The following is a 16,284-nucleotide window of genomic DNA, read 5'->3' as shown; positions in this document are numbered from 1 at the left end:
CCAACTTCCGAGAGTTCCTGAACGCATCACCGTGTCCTTCCGGGTCACTCGGCTTGGCCGCCAGTTAGCACCAGTAGAACCGACCAGACAAATAAAAACAAAAGTTTCTGATGTTTTAGGCTGTAATAAATACGTTTTATTTTGCTCTCACTAAGCAGGCGAGGGCAAAGAAGACATGCGCTTACGAAATAGATCGTAGTGAACATATGAAAAGGTATTATTGTTGCCAACATTATACTTTGCCAGGCTGAGCAGGTTAGCATGCTACATGTAGTTAGCATTCAGTAGATTCTTCTAACTGGATTAAACCCGAGCTTTCTAAACCGCAACCGAAGGCGCGCCAGGTAAGTTAATTATGTATCTATGTCAATTCAGTTGTTTGTTTTTTTGTCAGCCGACGCTAACGAGTGAGTTAGCTAACTTTACCTAATGTAAGAAGCACCGCAGCTCAGCTAATGTTGATGTTACCAGTGTAGCTGTTACAAATCTTCAGCTCTAAAATGACTGCGATGAAGTTTAGTGTCGCAACGCATGTAAATAAATAAAAACAACTAAGTAATCAAGGTTCTAACGTTAGCTGCGTATCAAACCAACAAACAACAACAACGCTACAGTGCTGACTGGACTGAATACTAATATTTACCCCATATCTTGATACAGAGATAATCTAGAGGACAATGTAAAACAATCCAACTGAAAGTAAATACTGGCATTAATACTCTAGTGTTTATTTAATCAAATATTTTCATACATGCACAGCAACAAATATCTTTATAGTCTGTGATCAGGTTAAGTATTGGGGTGTCTCTCGGCACTAATCATTCAGGGATCACAATGGTGTCTCATTAGTTGTTGCAAGTCACTCAAGATAAAACAACGACCAGCTCCTTGCCTATAATGTGTCTGTTTACTCTCTCGACCTTTCAGGATGTCGGACTCTGACAGTGACGAGGACCAAGATCGTCCTTTCTCCATCACCGGCTTCCTCTTTGGAAACATCAACGAAGATGGACAGCTGGAGGACGACAGTGTTTTAGACAATGTAGGGGTTTTGAAGACACTTTTTTCTACTGCTGCATTTGTCAGTTGTATTATTTTGCATAGCAATGTAAAGTAAGGTTTAAGTTTATAATGTTTTATATTATGAGACAGTTATCATCTGCTCAAACCTGTGTTTTGCACGGTTCTCTTCTATTTCTTCCCCTTTCTCCCTCCAGGAATCCAAAAAGCATCTGGCTGGTTTGGGTACTCTGGGTATGGGCTCACTCATTACAGATATTACTGCTGAGGAAGATGATGATCAAGAGGAAAACAGAGACCCTGATTGTGTGGATGAAGAAGGTGAGGCTAAATACTGTATATGACAGAACTTTGCATTAATGTAGCCATGGTCAAGATGGAGTAACACTTTCATAATTTGCTTCATGCAGGTTGGGTGAAAAGCACTGATGATGCAGTTGATTATTCTGACATCACTGAGGTGGCTGAGGATGAGACGAGGAAGTACCGTCAGGCCATGGGGTCTCTGCAGCCCTGCAGGCAAACAGGTGATCATGTTACAAAACACAGGAGTCATATTTTTAGGGCCCGAGCACTGAACAGTAGGAGAACGAGGGAGGCCCTATTGAAATTGTAAGGATTATTTCTTTTTTTCAGGCAGATGAATTTGGTTTTTGAGGCAAAATGGCTCAACAGCGCCCACTGGAACGCAGCCCCTAGGTTTCCCTTTGTCCGATCTTCACTAAAATCGTAGCCCAGGTGTATCATAACCAGATAAACAAAAAAGTCTCAAAGGGGCTTTATGAAAAAAGCAACAGGAAGCCCACCATTTTGCATTTAGTGGCCATTTTGGCCATATTCCACATTTTTACCTTGAGGTGCTTGTACCAGGGCGTACTACAGCTCAACTTCAAATGGAGATGAGTGTCATCTCAACAAGATTGAGTTACAAACTAACTCAAAGATTGATTTTTCGTCACACAGTGTGACCGTGGCGTCAAAGTTTGATTACACACCATCAAAACACAATGTTCTGTATCTCGGACACATGGTCCATGAATCCTTTGATGCGGAACAGGTCAACTGTCAACATGACAGGTCATAGGTCAAAGGGATCTTTGATGTCTTTCAAAGGTGACATCTCTTTCTCTCTCTCAGAATTGGGACATGGGCTTTAAAATTTAAAACGCTCAAATCGTTACCAAAGTTTGCAGAAAATTAGAAAGTGGAGAAAATTGTTGTATTCTGGAGTAATGTTATGGCTGGGCAAAAAGGCTCAGCAGCGCCCCCTGGAACGCAGCCCCTGAGTTCACATTGACCGATCTTCACAAAAATCAATACACAGGTGTATCATGACCAGACAAACAAAAAAGTCTAGAGGTGCAATTGGAAAAACGCAACAGGAAGCCTGCCATTTAGAGACCATTTTGGCCATTTTTCATTATTATTTTTTATTTTTTTCAGGCAAAATAATTGGCTCTTTGAAGGCTTTAATTTGACTTTTTCTTGCTTTTATTTATTTGTATTTTCTCTTAGGATATATAAAACGTTTACACCTGTTTTATCTTTAAAAAATATTAATATATATAAAGGTTCAGTGTTTAGGATCTAGTAACATCCAGAAGTGATGTTGCAGATTGCAACCAAATGAATAACCTTCGCCTCACCCTCTACTCTCTATGGTTGGAAGTATATTCAGTGTTGTTCTGCTAACATATGTTAAGGGTCCTTTCTGGAGCCAGTTTGGTTTTGTCCTTTTGAGGCTCCTGAAAACCTAACTATGAATGTTTTATTTAATTTCTGCCAATCCTACACACCTTTTAAAAATGAATTTTATTTAACAAATTTTATTTCACATTTTTGTAACTCTTTGTTCACTCTTTTATTTATGGTTATATAATACCCTTGATTTTTCTTTACTTCAGATGATGATGATGACTATGATGCAGACTGTGAGGATATTGATTCTAAGCTCATGCCTCCTCCGCCACCACCAAGTCTTGCAACAGCCGCTAAGAAAGATGAGCCATCCTCTCAGACCGCGAATGGTAAGGGCTGCCTCATAATTTGTCACTGGGGAGAAATTATACTAGGGTTACCCTCTGAGGTTACCTCTTTATAGAGCTGTAGCTGTGGAGTCTGAAAAGAGAAAAAGTGAATTGTACTGTAATGGGTACTGCATGAAAGTCGATATAGTCACGGTTTATAAGGTTTAGTTCGCCTCTGAAAATAATTTGACACTTATAGTCAATTGAAAAATAATTCAGGCTAGGTTCATGTATTTTTAGATCACAAATGCTGATGATGTGGTTTTATTGTCTCGATCACTTTTATTAGTTGTAGTCGGGGAAGAGGGCGATGGCATCATCCTGCCCTCCATTATTGCGCCGTCCTCCACGGCTGATAAGGTCGACTTCAGCAGCTCCTCAGACTCTGAGTCCGAAACCGATCGTCCCTGCCTTGAGTCCGGGGATGGAGGGTCCCCAGACAGGCTCACTCTCCCTCTTGCTGGCATCATGCAGAAGGATGCAGCCAAAGCACTGCCAGGTGTCACAGAGCTCTTCCCAGAGTTTAGGCCTGGAAAGGTAAAGCTTCCTCACTGCCATTTGTTTTATCAGTTGGTACACTAATGGTTTATTGAATCATCATAATCATCATCATTTTAAAATCAGGGTGGGCACTGATACCAGATGTCTTGGCTGTACTACTAGGTGCTTAGGTTCTTGCGACTGTTTGGTCCTGGGAAAAGCATGCCGTCTGTTTGGAGGAGTGCCCGCAGGAAGAAGAAGCGGAAGCACCGGGACCATCAGCCTGGTACGCCTCCTCCAGAAGGAGAACCCACAGAGCAAGGCCAGGAGAAGAAGTCTGGGTGGATATATGAGTATGCCAACGCTCCACCACCAGAGCAGTGTCTATCTGATGATGAGGTAAATCTTAAGTGTTATAGGCTACAGCAGACTCGCATTATGTCACCTGGTAGTAGTGCGGCTCTTCATAATTGTATTCAACGCTAAAGTAATAGGCAGTTGTGAAGGCGTCTGTGCAGAAAACCTCCCGCTGTGGATTTTACCCACTGTTCATGTCTGAAACCGCTTTAACGTGCTTCTCTGTGTTATCCAGATAACCATGATGGCTCCAGTGGAATCTAAGTTCTCACAGACTTGTGGTGATGGGGACAAAGAGACAGAGTCTCGGCCGAAAGTAGCAGAATGGAGATATGGTCCAGCCCAGCTCTGGTACGACATGCTCGGCGTCCCAGAGGACGGAAGCTATTTCAACTATGGGTTCAAGCTGAAAGAAAAGGAGTCCAGTGAGCCTCAGAAGCAGGACACACCTAAAGAAATTTCAGAGCCTTCTCAAGAGGTACATAGACAAAGACATCTGAAGCTGTACAGTGCAATTATACAGACTGTGTTGCTGATCTTGTGTGTAATTCACCCCTAGTTTCAAAGGCAAGAAGACGATAATGATGATAACGATGATCAAGAGAAAAACAGCGCAGACCCTGAGAACGAGCTCTTCCTGATGGTCACTCAGCTGCAATGGGAAGATGATATCATCTGGAACGGCGAAGACATAAAACACAAGGGCACCAAGACTCAGCGAGCCAGCCTTGCTGGTTGGCTGCCTTCTAGTATGACCCGCAATGCCAATGCTTACAATGCTCAGCAGGGTGAGTTGACAGAAACAATAACAGAATTTGTATCATTAGTGTACAGAAATACCTAAAGGTGACAGCCTGCTGTAATACTTAATGTGTGTAAAATTAAATTTAATATTCTGTAAAATCTTACAGGTCTGACTAGAAGTAACTCCCAGTCGGTGCCACCTACGCCTCCACCCATGCCGAAAGTTTCTTCAATCTCTGGCTCCAAGCGGGAAAAAAATAGTCATGATATTCATGGTGAGTTTACTTTTAAACAAATCTACAAATGAAACATTCATAGGGTCATCTCAAGCTAACTTCTCATTTTCTGAATTCTGTTAATTTTTTTTTTTTCCCCTCCACAGCTTTCCACGAAGATGATTGTCCCTGGTTCTCCATTTTTCCTATTGACAATGAAGAGTTAGTGTACGGACGCTGGGAAGACAACATTATCTGGGATGACCAGGAGATGGATTACCTGCTCTCGCCACCAGTTCTCACACTGGATCCAAATGATGAGAATATTATTCTTGGTATATAAAAATAAATCCTGAGACATTCACTACTGTTTTATTCAAATTTGAGATCTTACAACATCCTACTCTCAGTTTTATTTCCATGCTGCTTTTTTGATGCCCCCCTGAACTGTCTCTTGTAGAGATTCCAGATGAAAAGGAGAAAACGATGTCTCACTCCCCCTCAAAAGAAAATAAGAAGGAAACGGCAATCAAAAAGAGCCGCATCCTGCTGGGGAAGACTGGGGTGATAAAAGATGAGCCACAGCAGGTATGCCGCCTCATCACATCAGGGGAGGCAACGTGTTTGATTATGGCAAAGTGTGGATTAAAAGCTGTGCTTCATCAACGGAGATACAACTCATTAGAAACAGGAAATGGTAATATATGCCTCTAATCATGAAGATCGAGGCTGTATGTATAATGTAGCAGATGATGTAAAGTAAATTTACAGATTTCTTGTGCTTGACACCAAGCATTTGTCTGAGGTATCCCAAACACAGGGAAATGTTGAATGCAGAGTGGTGGTTAAACTTTGCTGTTAAAAAATAGAAAAGGTTTTAATGGCTGTTCATTCTGTATGAAATCTCTTTCCACTCAAATCAGAACATGTCCCAGCCTGAAGTGAAGGACCCGTGGAACCTCTCCAATGACGAGTTCTACTATCCCAAACAGCAGGGCCTGAGGGGGACCTTTGGGGGAAACATCATTCAGGTGAGCAGTTGAGCCTGAAAGTAAACATTGTGATGGAACTCATCCTCAAATTCAAAGTTGTTTAACATGTGTGTCTTTAACAGCACTCCATCCCGGCACTTGAGCTCCGGCAACCCTTCTTCCCCACTCACATGGGGCCCATGAAGCTGCGGCAGTTCCATCGGCCGGCTCTGAAGAAGTACTCATTTGGAGCAGTGGCTCAGCCGGGTCCTCATCCTGTCTCGGCACTGCTCAAACAAATCAAGAAGAAAGCCAAGGTAGACATTACTGGTTCAAACAAGCATTACACTTACTCTTACTCTACTCTTTACACATACAAATACAATGTTGAGTTCCATTTTTGTATTTACCTGAGTGGAGTACATGTTTGTGTGATAGATGAGAGAGCAGGAACGTCAGGCATCGGGAGGAGGGGACATGTTCTTCATGAGAACGCCCCAAGACTTGACTGGCAAAGATGGAGACCTGATCCTGGCAGAGTACAGTGAAGAATACTCCCCTCTCATCATGCAAGTAGGCATGGCAACCAAGATCAAAAACTACTACAAAAGGGTGAGTCTCGTCTTTATTAACAATAATAATAATTAATTATAACTTTGATTTATATAGCACCGTTCAAGGTACCCAAGGCCACTTTACAGAGTGAGGAAAACAAAAATAAAGCATTGCATAGTTCTTGGTAAAATCTTTCTGCAATATTGAGCTTTTTCTTAACTGAAACACCTTGAACCCTGAGTCAAATATATAGCTTTTGTTCACTAACAATTGCAACCCTGTATACAAATACTGTAGGTGTGATATTCTGTTATAACTCTCTTTCTTAGAAACCTGGAAAAGATCCTGGAGCTCCTGACTGTAAATATGGAGAGACTGTGTACTGCCACACATCTCCTTTCCTTGGTTCTCTGCATCCGGGACAGCTGCTCCAGGTCAGCACTGTCACAGTCAAAGATTCAATATTTAAATCAGCAACATATGGAGCATGGCCTGCCTGGTAACTGTTACAAACTGGGATGTGTTGTCTTTATCCTTTAGGCGTTTGAAAACAACCTTTTCCGTGCACCAATCTACCTGCACAAGATGCCAGAGACTGATTTCTTGGTGCTACGGACGCGCCACGGCTACTACATCAGAGAGATTGTGGACATTATTGTGGTTGGTCAGGAGTGCCCCTTGTTTGAGGTTCCTGGGCCTAACTCGAAACGAGCCAATACCCACATCAGAGATTTCCTTCAGGTTTGGTTAATTTACTGTCAACTCTCAGGAACTTAAGCTGCTGTTGTTGCGAATGCTGAAGTGTGTCACTTGTGTATTCTGTAGGTGTTCATTTATCGCTTGTTCTGGAAGAGCAAGGATCGGCCACGCAGAATCCGCATGGAGGATATAAAGAAAGCTTTTCCCTCACACTCGGAGAGTAGCATCAGGAAACGGCTTAAGCTCTGTGCAGACTTCAAACGTACAGGTAGACTTTGCACATTCATCAATTCTGTTCTCTGTAAGTTTCACCTTTCAGTGATCAACGTGATTTTTCAGCAGTTGTTGAACTAACCAAATCCAGTTGTTTTTCTATCAGGGAAATGTTGAGGTTATAAAGAGATACTGAGCTGTTTGAATTTGAGTTCAACAGTGCGTGTGCCTTGAATTGACAGAAAGCGATCTGAGCAGGGAAAGAGATTTGTACCCCTTCTGTGGATTTTATCCTGAAGGTAAGATGTCGTCATGGAGACAGTGTAAGGACACACAGGGCAAATGTTGAGTATTGACATTGAGCAAGGTTTTCTACAAGGTTCCACATATATTGTAAACAAGCAAAAGATTTGTTTTTATTCTACTTCATGATATGATCCAGAGCCTTGTCACTACACTGCTGTGGTAAGGTTGTGTGTGGAGTATGAACACAGCAGGGGTTTCCCTGCCGGATTCATGCTTCCAACACGAGACCGATGCTGTAAACATCACTTGATCTACGCAGTGGAGTTACTACGGCACTTCTTCTCACCGTAATAATGCAGAGGATATGATGCTGTTGTTCACCTCCTGCTGCATTTTGCACGTGTGAAAGCCAAATTTTACCCAGAGGTCATGACTGAAATTGGTTTTATAGTGTCCGTTTGGCGGGGTGCAATAAAAAGCTGGAGAAGGTGCAAACAAGGGACTTTGGGATCATTCCAAATACATACACAACAGAACTTTGTGAGGAGGGACTTGTTGAGTTGGTAAGAAACTACAGTTGTATACGATGTTACTTAACCCGTGCACAGGAAAATTTGTTGCGGAACAGCTGGAAGGAGGAGCACTGACACCATCGCCAATTAAGGATTCAACTGTATTTTTAGACAAACCTATACATTCATCGAAATCCACATGGCTTAATTACTTTTTTTGACCTATCAAAGAACATGGATGTATTTTTAAATGTAGATGTATGGTTGTGCGTGTATATCTTGTCGATATGTAAGTGTAGTTTAATATTTTTATGATTCAGAATCATAGTTATATTTCTTTTTGTGCATCCATTCACGAGCATGACTGTGATTCTAAAATGTCCTGGTCCTGGTGTTAGGGATGGACTCTAACTGGTGGGTGCTGAAGCCTGACTTCAGATTACCCACAGAAGAAGAGATCCGAGCCATGGCGTCTCCGGAGCAGTGTTGTGCTTACTACAGCATGCTGGTGGCAGAGCAGAGACTCAAGGTAACTGTCTTCTCCTCTAAGCAATTTGATGGTTAGCACAAGTGAGTTGTGTGTCCACGGCTTCACTACAAGTTATTGTTTCCCTGTAGGATGCTGGGTATGGTGAGAAGTCCTTCTTTGCTCCAGATGAAGAGAATGAAGAGGATTTTCAGATGAAGATTGATGATGAGGTACTGACCCAAGTGCTTCTTAATAATGAGTTTAAATGACTCAGACTTGAGATGGCGAAAAGCTTTTAGGACTTGCGTCACACTTATCCTTTCTGACACATCCATATAGGTGCGGACAGCTCCGTGGAACACAACAAGAGCGTTCATTTCTGCCATGAAGGGGAAATGTCTGCTGGAGGTTACAGGTGTGGCCGATCCTACCGGCTGCGGGGAGGGTTTCTCCTACGTCAAAGTTCCCAACAAGCCCACTCAACAAAAGGTCAGACCAGCTAAAGTTACATTCTGCCACTCCCTGCACCGCTTTGTTGATGTATAGAAGGAGAAAATTGTGATCCTGTGGGGGTTTTCAGGATGACAAAGAGCCACAGCCCACCAAGAAGACGGTGACGGGGACAGACGCCGACCTCAGGAGACTCTCGCTGAAAAACGCCAAGCAGCTGCTACGCAAGTTTGGTGTTCCAGAGGAAGAAGTAAGAACCTTACAAAATACAAAGAGACAAGTTGAAAGGTCTAGAAGTTCAAAAGGATGTCCCATAAGATTGTTGGTGTCCAACAACCATTGCGTAAATCGCAACAATGGGTAACTTAAACTTGCCCGTTCTCTTCTTTTATTCCCTCTGATTACAACATCTTCTAAATGTGTGCGTTCGATTGTCGATGAGTGATCGTGGGTTTGTGTTTTTTTATGTGCTTTAGATCAAGAAGCTCTCTCGCTGGGAGGTCATTGACGTGGTGAGGACCATGTCCACAGAGCAGGCGCGTTCAGGCGAGGGACCCATGAGCAAATTTGCCCGAGGGTCCCGTTTCTCTGTTGCTGAACACCAGGAGCGCTACAAGGAGGAGTGCCAGAGGATCTTTGACCTGCAGAACAAGTGAGGCTCTTATTTAGGGCTTTTTATGTTATTACAAACTCTGTGTGAGCCCAGTTTGGCTCATTTTCCTTGTTGCACCTCCACCACAGGGTATTAGAATCGACAGAGGTGCTCTCCACAGACACAGACAGCAGCTCAGCAGAAGACAGTGACTTTGAGGAAATGGGGAAGAACATCGAGAACATGCTGCAGAACAAAAAGACCAGCTCCCAGCTTTCCCGCGAGAGGGAGGAGCAGGAGAGGAAGGAACTGCAGAGGATGCTTATGGGCGAGGAGAGTGAACGTGACCACAAGGGACGCAAGGAGCGGCGGAAAGGCTTGTGTACTGACACCTCTTACTTGTATTATCTTCTCATGGTACACTGAAGACATGCGTGCGCTCTGTCAAGAACGTCTCTCATTGTAAACTTCTCTCCGCTCTGTAGCCAGTTCCATGTCCACCGGCTCACACAAGGATGACGACACGTCCTCCGTCACAAGCCTGAACTCCTCAGCCACAGGAAGGCGGCTCAAGATCTATCGCACCTTCAAGGATGAAGATGGCAAGGAATATGTCCGCTGTGAGACAGTCCGGAAGGCTTCAGTCATTGACGCCTACACCAGGATCAGAGCCACCAAGGATGATGATTTCATGTAGGTTTTTTTAATCAAAGTTAAAGCTATTTTTTTTTATCTTGACAGTTGTATTTCGACTGTTTCGTAACAACAGTTCCATGTCAGGCTATGATCCAGTATTTTAGTGTGGCTTGGTCTATTGGTTAAAAGTTATTTTGTAAAATAATTATAATATTAAATTGATTTAATTGCATTATTTTATCGAAATACCACTTAATTAGTGCCATCACCACAAAGGAACCTGTGAATTTCAAATAGCCAGTGATGTTTACCTCTGCAGACGGAAGTTCGCCCTCTTCGACGAGCAGCACCGAGAAGAGATGAGGAAGGAGCGCAGACGAATTCAGGAGCAGTTGAGGAGACTGAAGAGAAACCAAGAGAAGGACAAGATCAAGGGTCCTCCAGAGAAGAAGGCCAAGAAGATCAAGGAGAGACCAGACCTCAAAGTAAAAGTAAGCTAACCGATTCATTACTATTCTCCTCTCCTTCGCTTATTCACCAGCTTCTGAAAACCCTGCTAATTTCAGACCTCACCAGGTTTGCTTTCTTTTAATATTATATTATTATTTATGATATTATTATATAGCAGACGCTTTGTCCTGTTCCTTAATGTTGGCCTCTTTTCCCCAGCTAAAATGTGGCGCGTGTGGAGCCATAGGACACATGAGGACCAACAAGTTCTGCCCGCTGTACTATCAGACCAACGCACCACCTTCTAACCCAGTTGCCATGACAGAGGAGCAAGAGGAGGAGCTGGAAAAGACAGTTACATACAACGACAACGAGGAACTGATCAAGGTGGAGGGCACCAAGATCGTCCTGGGCAAACAGCTCATTGAGAGGTAATGGATTGTCACTCCTCTTCCTGTCTTTATCATCAAAAACTCTGTATTCCTTAAACTTGAGTTGATGCACAGCAAGAACCGCTCAAAATTTCACCACGCATGTTGTCATTATTTTTCTCGTACAGTGCTGATGAGGTGCGCAGGAAGTCCTTAGTGCTCAAGTTCCCCAAACAGCAGCTCCCACCAAAGAAGAAGAGACGTGTCGGCAGCGCTGTGCACTGTGACTACCTTAGCGTAAGCGAAGCCATTGTAGTGCTTGTTTTAAAAGTTTTTGAACTCACAGACCCGGCAGCTGATCTTTTCTTCTGTACACAGAAACCACAAAAGGCCATCCACCGCAGACGCACTGACCCCATGGTGACCTTGTCCTCGGTGCTCGAGAGCGTCATCAATGACATGCGGGATCACCCCAACGTAAGATCTGCCAGGAACACGCTCAATCGCCCCAACATTTGACCGTTCCCATACATTCCCCTTAGAGCTGTGTGGTCTTATCCTTACTGCTGTCACCCTCCTCTACGTAGACATACCCGTTCCACACACCAGTAAATGCTAAGGTGGTGAAGGACTACTACAAGATCATCACTCGGCCCATGGACCTGCAGACGCTGAGGGAGAATGTACGCAAACGAATGTACCCATCAAGGGACGAGTTCCGTGAAGCAGTGGAGGTCGTAGTCAAAAACAGTGCCACTTACAATGGTAAAGCATAAAAACTGGTTTCCAAACCTCTTAGGCTCAAAAAGTGACTAAGTGTGTTAAGATGGCTTTTGGTTTTTGTTCCGCCAGGGGCAAAGCATCCGATAACGCAGGTGGCACAGTCCATGCTGGACCTGTGCGATACCAAACTGAAAGAGGTGAGTGGGAATGTTTTGACTTATTTCGCATCGTCCTGTTCTCTTGCTTATTTCCATGTTAACTCTCAAACCTGTGAATGTGTGTTCAGAAGGAGGACAGACTTGTGAGGTTGGAGAAAGCCATCAACCCTCTGCTGGATGACGACGATCAGGTGGCCTTCTCCTTCATCCTGGACAATATCGTGACCCAGAAAATGATGGTGGTTCTCGATGTGAGTCGCTTTTTCGTAGAGTTTCTTAGCAATTTGTGCAAATATGATATTTCTTGTGTCTACTTCTGATAATACTGCATGCCATAAAAGTAACTATCTGTGTCTCATTCTCTATCCCTCCCCTCTCTGTAGTCATGGCCGTTCCATCATCCTGTAAACAAAAAGTTTGTACCGGATTATTATAAGGTGATTGTAACCCCTATGGATCTGGAGAGCGTTCGCAAGGTGAGGGTCATACAAGGGGGTCAACCTAAAACAAATATACAAATAACATTTTTAATATCAGCAATACAAAGACAGTTAACACAAAAATGTTTCTATTCATTTCGTGGTTCACCAGTACATCTCCAAACACAAATACCAGAACCGGGACTCCTTCCTCTCAGATGTCAGTCTCATCCACGCCAACAGTATTAAGTACAACGGTAAATCATCACCTTTACTGTGATCTGCATTCGGTATCTCTGTGTCAATAACTGAAAACATTTTTGTAGTTCATTACAAACTTTGTCGAGGCATAATTACTTTTTGTGTCTTTCACAGGTGCAGAGAGTCCGTACACAAATACAGCCCTGGAGATCGTCAACGTGTGCAAGCAGACCTTGACAGAGGTATGATGAATCTGATACTTGGTTTTCTGTGTGTTAAGGGGAATAGTTGTTTCTAATTGTGCAGTAAATTACATTGGGTTTAAACATATTCTCAGAACAGAGTTGCTCCTCTGTTTTTCACACAACCCATTATTGAAGAACGTAGTTAAAATAGACTGTGTTTGTGTCGTGTTCTTTCATACAACACAGGATGAAAAATATATCAAACTAGATTCTGTCTATTTCAAAATTTGAAGGTTGGCTTAAGGTTTATTTGAGCTAAAAATTTGCCTGCATCATTTTAACGAGTGGGAAAAACACTGATTGGTGCTGGAATAATTGCATGATTTTGTGTTTCCAGTATGATGAGCACTTGACCCAGTTGGAGAAGGACATCTCGACGGCTAAGGAGGCAGCCCTGGATGCTGCAGACTTGGAGTGTCTGGACCCAATGACTCCGGGACCTTACACACCGCAGGTAGGAGAGCAGACAGGACCCAGGTTTCATTTAATAGTAAGCAAATGGTGGTCTGGGTACACTGACAGTAGACTTCAGGCCTCTTGTGTAAACGTTTCTATGCAAAGTATTATCCTCTCCACTCCTTGCAGAGCTCCTTCTGCCCCTTTTCACTGTTTATCTGCAATTACTCTCCTTTCTTGACTTTTATGTTTCCTCTTTCTACAAAGTAGTTTTCCTCACTGCAGTGTCTCCTTTATTCCAACCCTGTTTTTCTCCTTCGCTCCAACTGTCTTGTCCTGTCTCTCCTTGTGTCCGTGCTTGTCTGTGTGGTGTTGGCCAGCCTGCTGATCTGTTTGACAGCGGGGCTTCTGGAAGTCTGCCCAGAGAGTCCAGCAGCCTGTTCTCTGAGGGACCTCTAGTGGTTGCTTCAGAAAAGAGAGGGGGGCAGGTATGGAGAGAGACAGAAAGGAGGCTTGCAACCACATGCCACCTCTCCTCAAAACTATCCTCAGATCACCAAGCTTGTTCACATGCTTTGTTGTACATACTGTACAAGTTATCATTTAACAGTTCGTCATTCCACAAGGGTGAATTGAGACTTTTATGATGTTGTTTCTCAGGGACGCCACATGAGACGACCTGGAGAGGAGGAGTCCGATGTGGACATTGAAGGCTTTGAGGAGGAAGATGATGGAAAACCCAAGACTCCTGCTCCGGTAAGACAGATAGATTTAATGAAAGTACATTTAAAGTTCATGGCACCGCTGATGCCAAAAATAATCATTTATTATTTTCCTAAAAAAAGTATACACAGACCATCCTCACCCAAGCACCACCTGAGTGTGTTATGGTTAATTCTTATTTTATTATTTCATTATATTTACTATTATATTGACTTTACAGATTTAGGAAATGTGTTAACTTAATTCTTGCACAGTTTTAGGAGGTATTTATTTAACTTTTCATTATTCTTTGTTGAATTTTATCTACATAATTAACTTGCTCATGGCTGTCTTATCCACCTCTATTTTGCCTGACCTGTGTCTCTAGGCAGAGGACGCTGAAGATCTGGAGGACGAAGACGACGACGAGGACATGTTGCTGCCCCCTCGCAGACGGCTGCACGACCACGAGGATGAAGAGGAGTATGAAGACGATGAGGGAGAGGACGGGCGATCTAACCGCCCCGCCCAAGCCAGCGTCCTGTACCAGGACCTGCTCATGTCTGACGGAGAGGACGACGCCAGCGAAGAGGAGGGAGACAACCCTTTCTCCTGTAAGTTCACCTTATTGAGACAAGTAAAAAGGGCGAAAGTAAAGTTTAGTATAGTAAAAAAAAATATTTGCATTGTACTGACAATTGACAATGACAGAGTGCAACAGACAAAGTAGTTATTGGTCAGTAAACAAACATATATCATTACTCAGTCTCTGATGTATTGCGTGTTCCCTTCAGCCATTCAGCTGTCCGAGAGTGGGAGTGACTCCGACAGAGAGGTGGACCTGCGACCTGCACCTCCACGGAGAGCTCAAGATACTGCACGCATGGGGATGGAGCAGGAGGAGAGCATGATGTCGTACGACGGGGACGGGCCTGATGTGCCTCACATGGAAGACAGCAACGTCAGGTACAACAGGCCCCAGAGTGAAGAAGCCCTACTCTACAACAACTCTCAAGAATAAAGATTTACTAGAATTGTATTATTTATTGTATTTTACTGCCAGGTTTCCTCAACATCATAACATATTGGTGGATGCCATATTGTTCCTGCATGCATTGCTTTACTTGGATCATTGGTAATAGTGATGTGGGCTGATGACACACTCTCTCTCTCCCACCTTCCATCTCTTCTGTACCAGTTACGGCAGCTATGAGGAGACGGAGAGCCAGATTCCGATGCCGCCCTTGGGCATGGGAAATGGAGAAGAATACGGCATCAGCGAGGAGGAGGAGGAAGATGACGAAGATGAGGCACGCAGGAGAGGCCCAGCCGTGCTCTCCCAGGTCCAGCTCAGTGAAGACGAGGAGAGTGAAGAGTTCCGATCAATCGGGGGAGACAGCGACATGGACTCTGACAACAGTTTTCATGAAAATCAGAAATAGAGATTCCTCAGGTGAACATATTGTACATTTTTATTCCATTGTAAATGGATCATGTTTATAGCTCCCTTGTGTTTTGTTATCCCGTCCCCTCTGGGGTAACATTCTCTTGACCTTTTTTATATGTCAGCTGACTGTTGACCTTGAAGTGTGTTCCATTGTCATATGCTGTTTTAAGTCATTTAATATCCTGTGCTCACTAAAATGTCAGCAGCTCTGTTATTTCTAACCAGTTCCAACATGAAAGATAGAATAAACACAACGAAGATTAACAAAGAGCTGTCATCAAGTCATTACTGCTAACAGACATTTTCCTCTTCCTGCTCGTGTTTATAAGGTTTAAGGGTAAAACCCACAGACCCTATACAGAGAGTGAAAAGAGAAATCACACCTATATTTCCTGGTTACGAGCGAGCTTCCTATTATGCAGACGTCACCTGTTTTGTTTCTCTTGATGGCAACCTGCACACTTTCTGTTGCAACACAAGACCAATGAAGGCGATGGCCCATTCTGCAATCCAGCGTGAAGTGAGACCACACTTCCACATTCACATCAGCTTAGAAGAATCATGTTGTGCTTCTAACTCTGTTTCGATTTGATGAGTTCATGCACGTGCAGTGGTCACAAAGTCACTGATGGCGAGAAAAAGACCTTATCCTGTCTCATTTTATTAAAATTATTCTTCACTTTGATTATTTCAAGGGCATCTCAGATTAGTTTTATCAGCAGAGAAATACTATACTCGTGCTTCAACACCTATTTATTTACAATACACATTTAGGTTTTTAACTTGATAAATTAATATAATCAATCCAGATACACCCTCTTGAAAGAAATCCAGCCTACGTAATGGAAACTGGAAACACAGATGCAGTACAGACATTATCCAAGAGCAAGGATTTATATATTTTTCTGCAGGCTTAACTATAGAAGTCAATTACCTATCAGTAAAATGTCACATGAACATCTTCATGTTTTCGTTATTATATCAGC

General features: G+C 43.2%; 1 protein-coding gene across 1 annotated transcript; it reads left to right on the top strand.

Annotated features, from left to right (window-relative positions):
* Positions 1–49: 49 nt before the first annotated feature.
* taf1 (TAF1 RNA polymerase II, TATA box binding protein (TBP)-associated factor) lies at positions 50–15,566 on the top strand. Its single transcript, XM_061085631.1, has 40 exons — positions 50–344; positions 928–1,042; positions 1,218–1,341; positions 1,431–1,547; positions 2,925–3,047; positions 3,337–3,584; positions 3,711–3,926; positions 4,120–4,362; positions 4,444–4,672; positions 4,796–4,903; positions 5,011–5,178; positions 5,304–5,431; positions 5,767–5,874; positions 5,958–6,131; positions 6,253–6,426; positions 6,699–6,803; positions 6,910–7,110; positions 7,195–7,336; positions 8,438–8,568; positions 8,658–8,738; positions 8,848–8,997; positions 9,089–9,208; positions 9,435–9,610; positions 9,700–9,932; positions 10,036–10,243; positions 10,506–10,677; positions 10,856–11,067; positions 11,196–11,304; positions 11,386–11,484; positions 11,595–11,772; positions 11,860–11,927; positions 12,017–12,139; positions 12,272–12,364; positions 12,480–12,564; positions 12,683–12,750; positions 13,091–13,207; positions 13,810–13,905; positions 14,240–14,465; positions 14,646–14,817; positions 15,050–15,566. Exons 2-40 carry the CDS (start codon positions 929–931, stop codon positions 15,291–15,293), a joined length of 5,883 nt encoding a protein of 1,960 aa, XP_060941614.1. The 5' UTR covers positions 50–344; position 928; the 3' UTR covers positions 15,294–15,566.
* Positions 15,567–16,284: the final 718 nt, after the last annotated feature.

This window comes from Limanda limanda, chromosome 14, assembly GCF_963576545.1.
Source record: "Limanda limanda chromosome 14, fLimLim1.1, whole genome shotgun sequence".
Taxonomy (NCBI): Eukaryota; Metazoa; Chordata; class Actinopteri; order Pleuronectiformes; family Pleuronectidae; genus Limanda; species Limanda limanda.
Note: the sequence above shows the minus strand (reverse complement) of the source record. Positions and strands in the feature narration are given on the sequence as shown.

What these genes read in the sequence shown, in the direction of transcription:
- taf1 (XM_061085631.1), top strand. Translation starts at nt 929, where the DNA reads ATGTCGGACTCTGACAGTGACGAGGACCAAGATCGTCCTTTCTCCATC. An exon ending in TGATGAGAATATTATTCTTG is followed by an intron (nt 5,179 to 5,303) that starts GTATATAAAAAT and finishes TGTCTCTTGTAG; the next exon opens with AGATTCCAGATGAAAAGGAG. An exon ending in AACCCAAGACTCCTGCTCCG is followed by an intron (nt 13,906 to 14,239) that starts GTAAGACAGATA and finishes CTGTGTCTCTAG; the next exon opens with GCAGAGGACGCTGAAGATCT.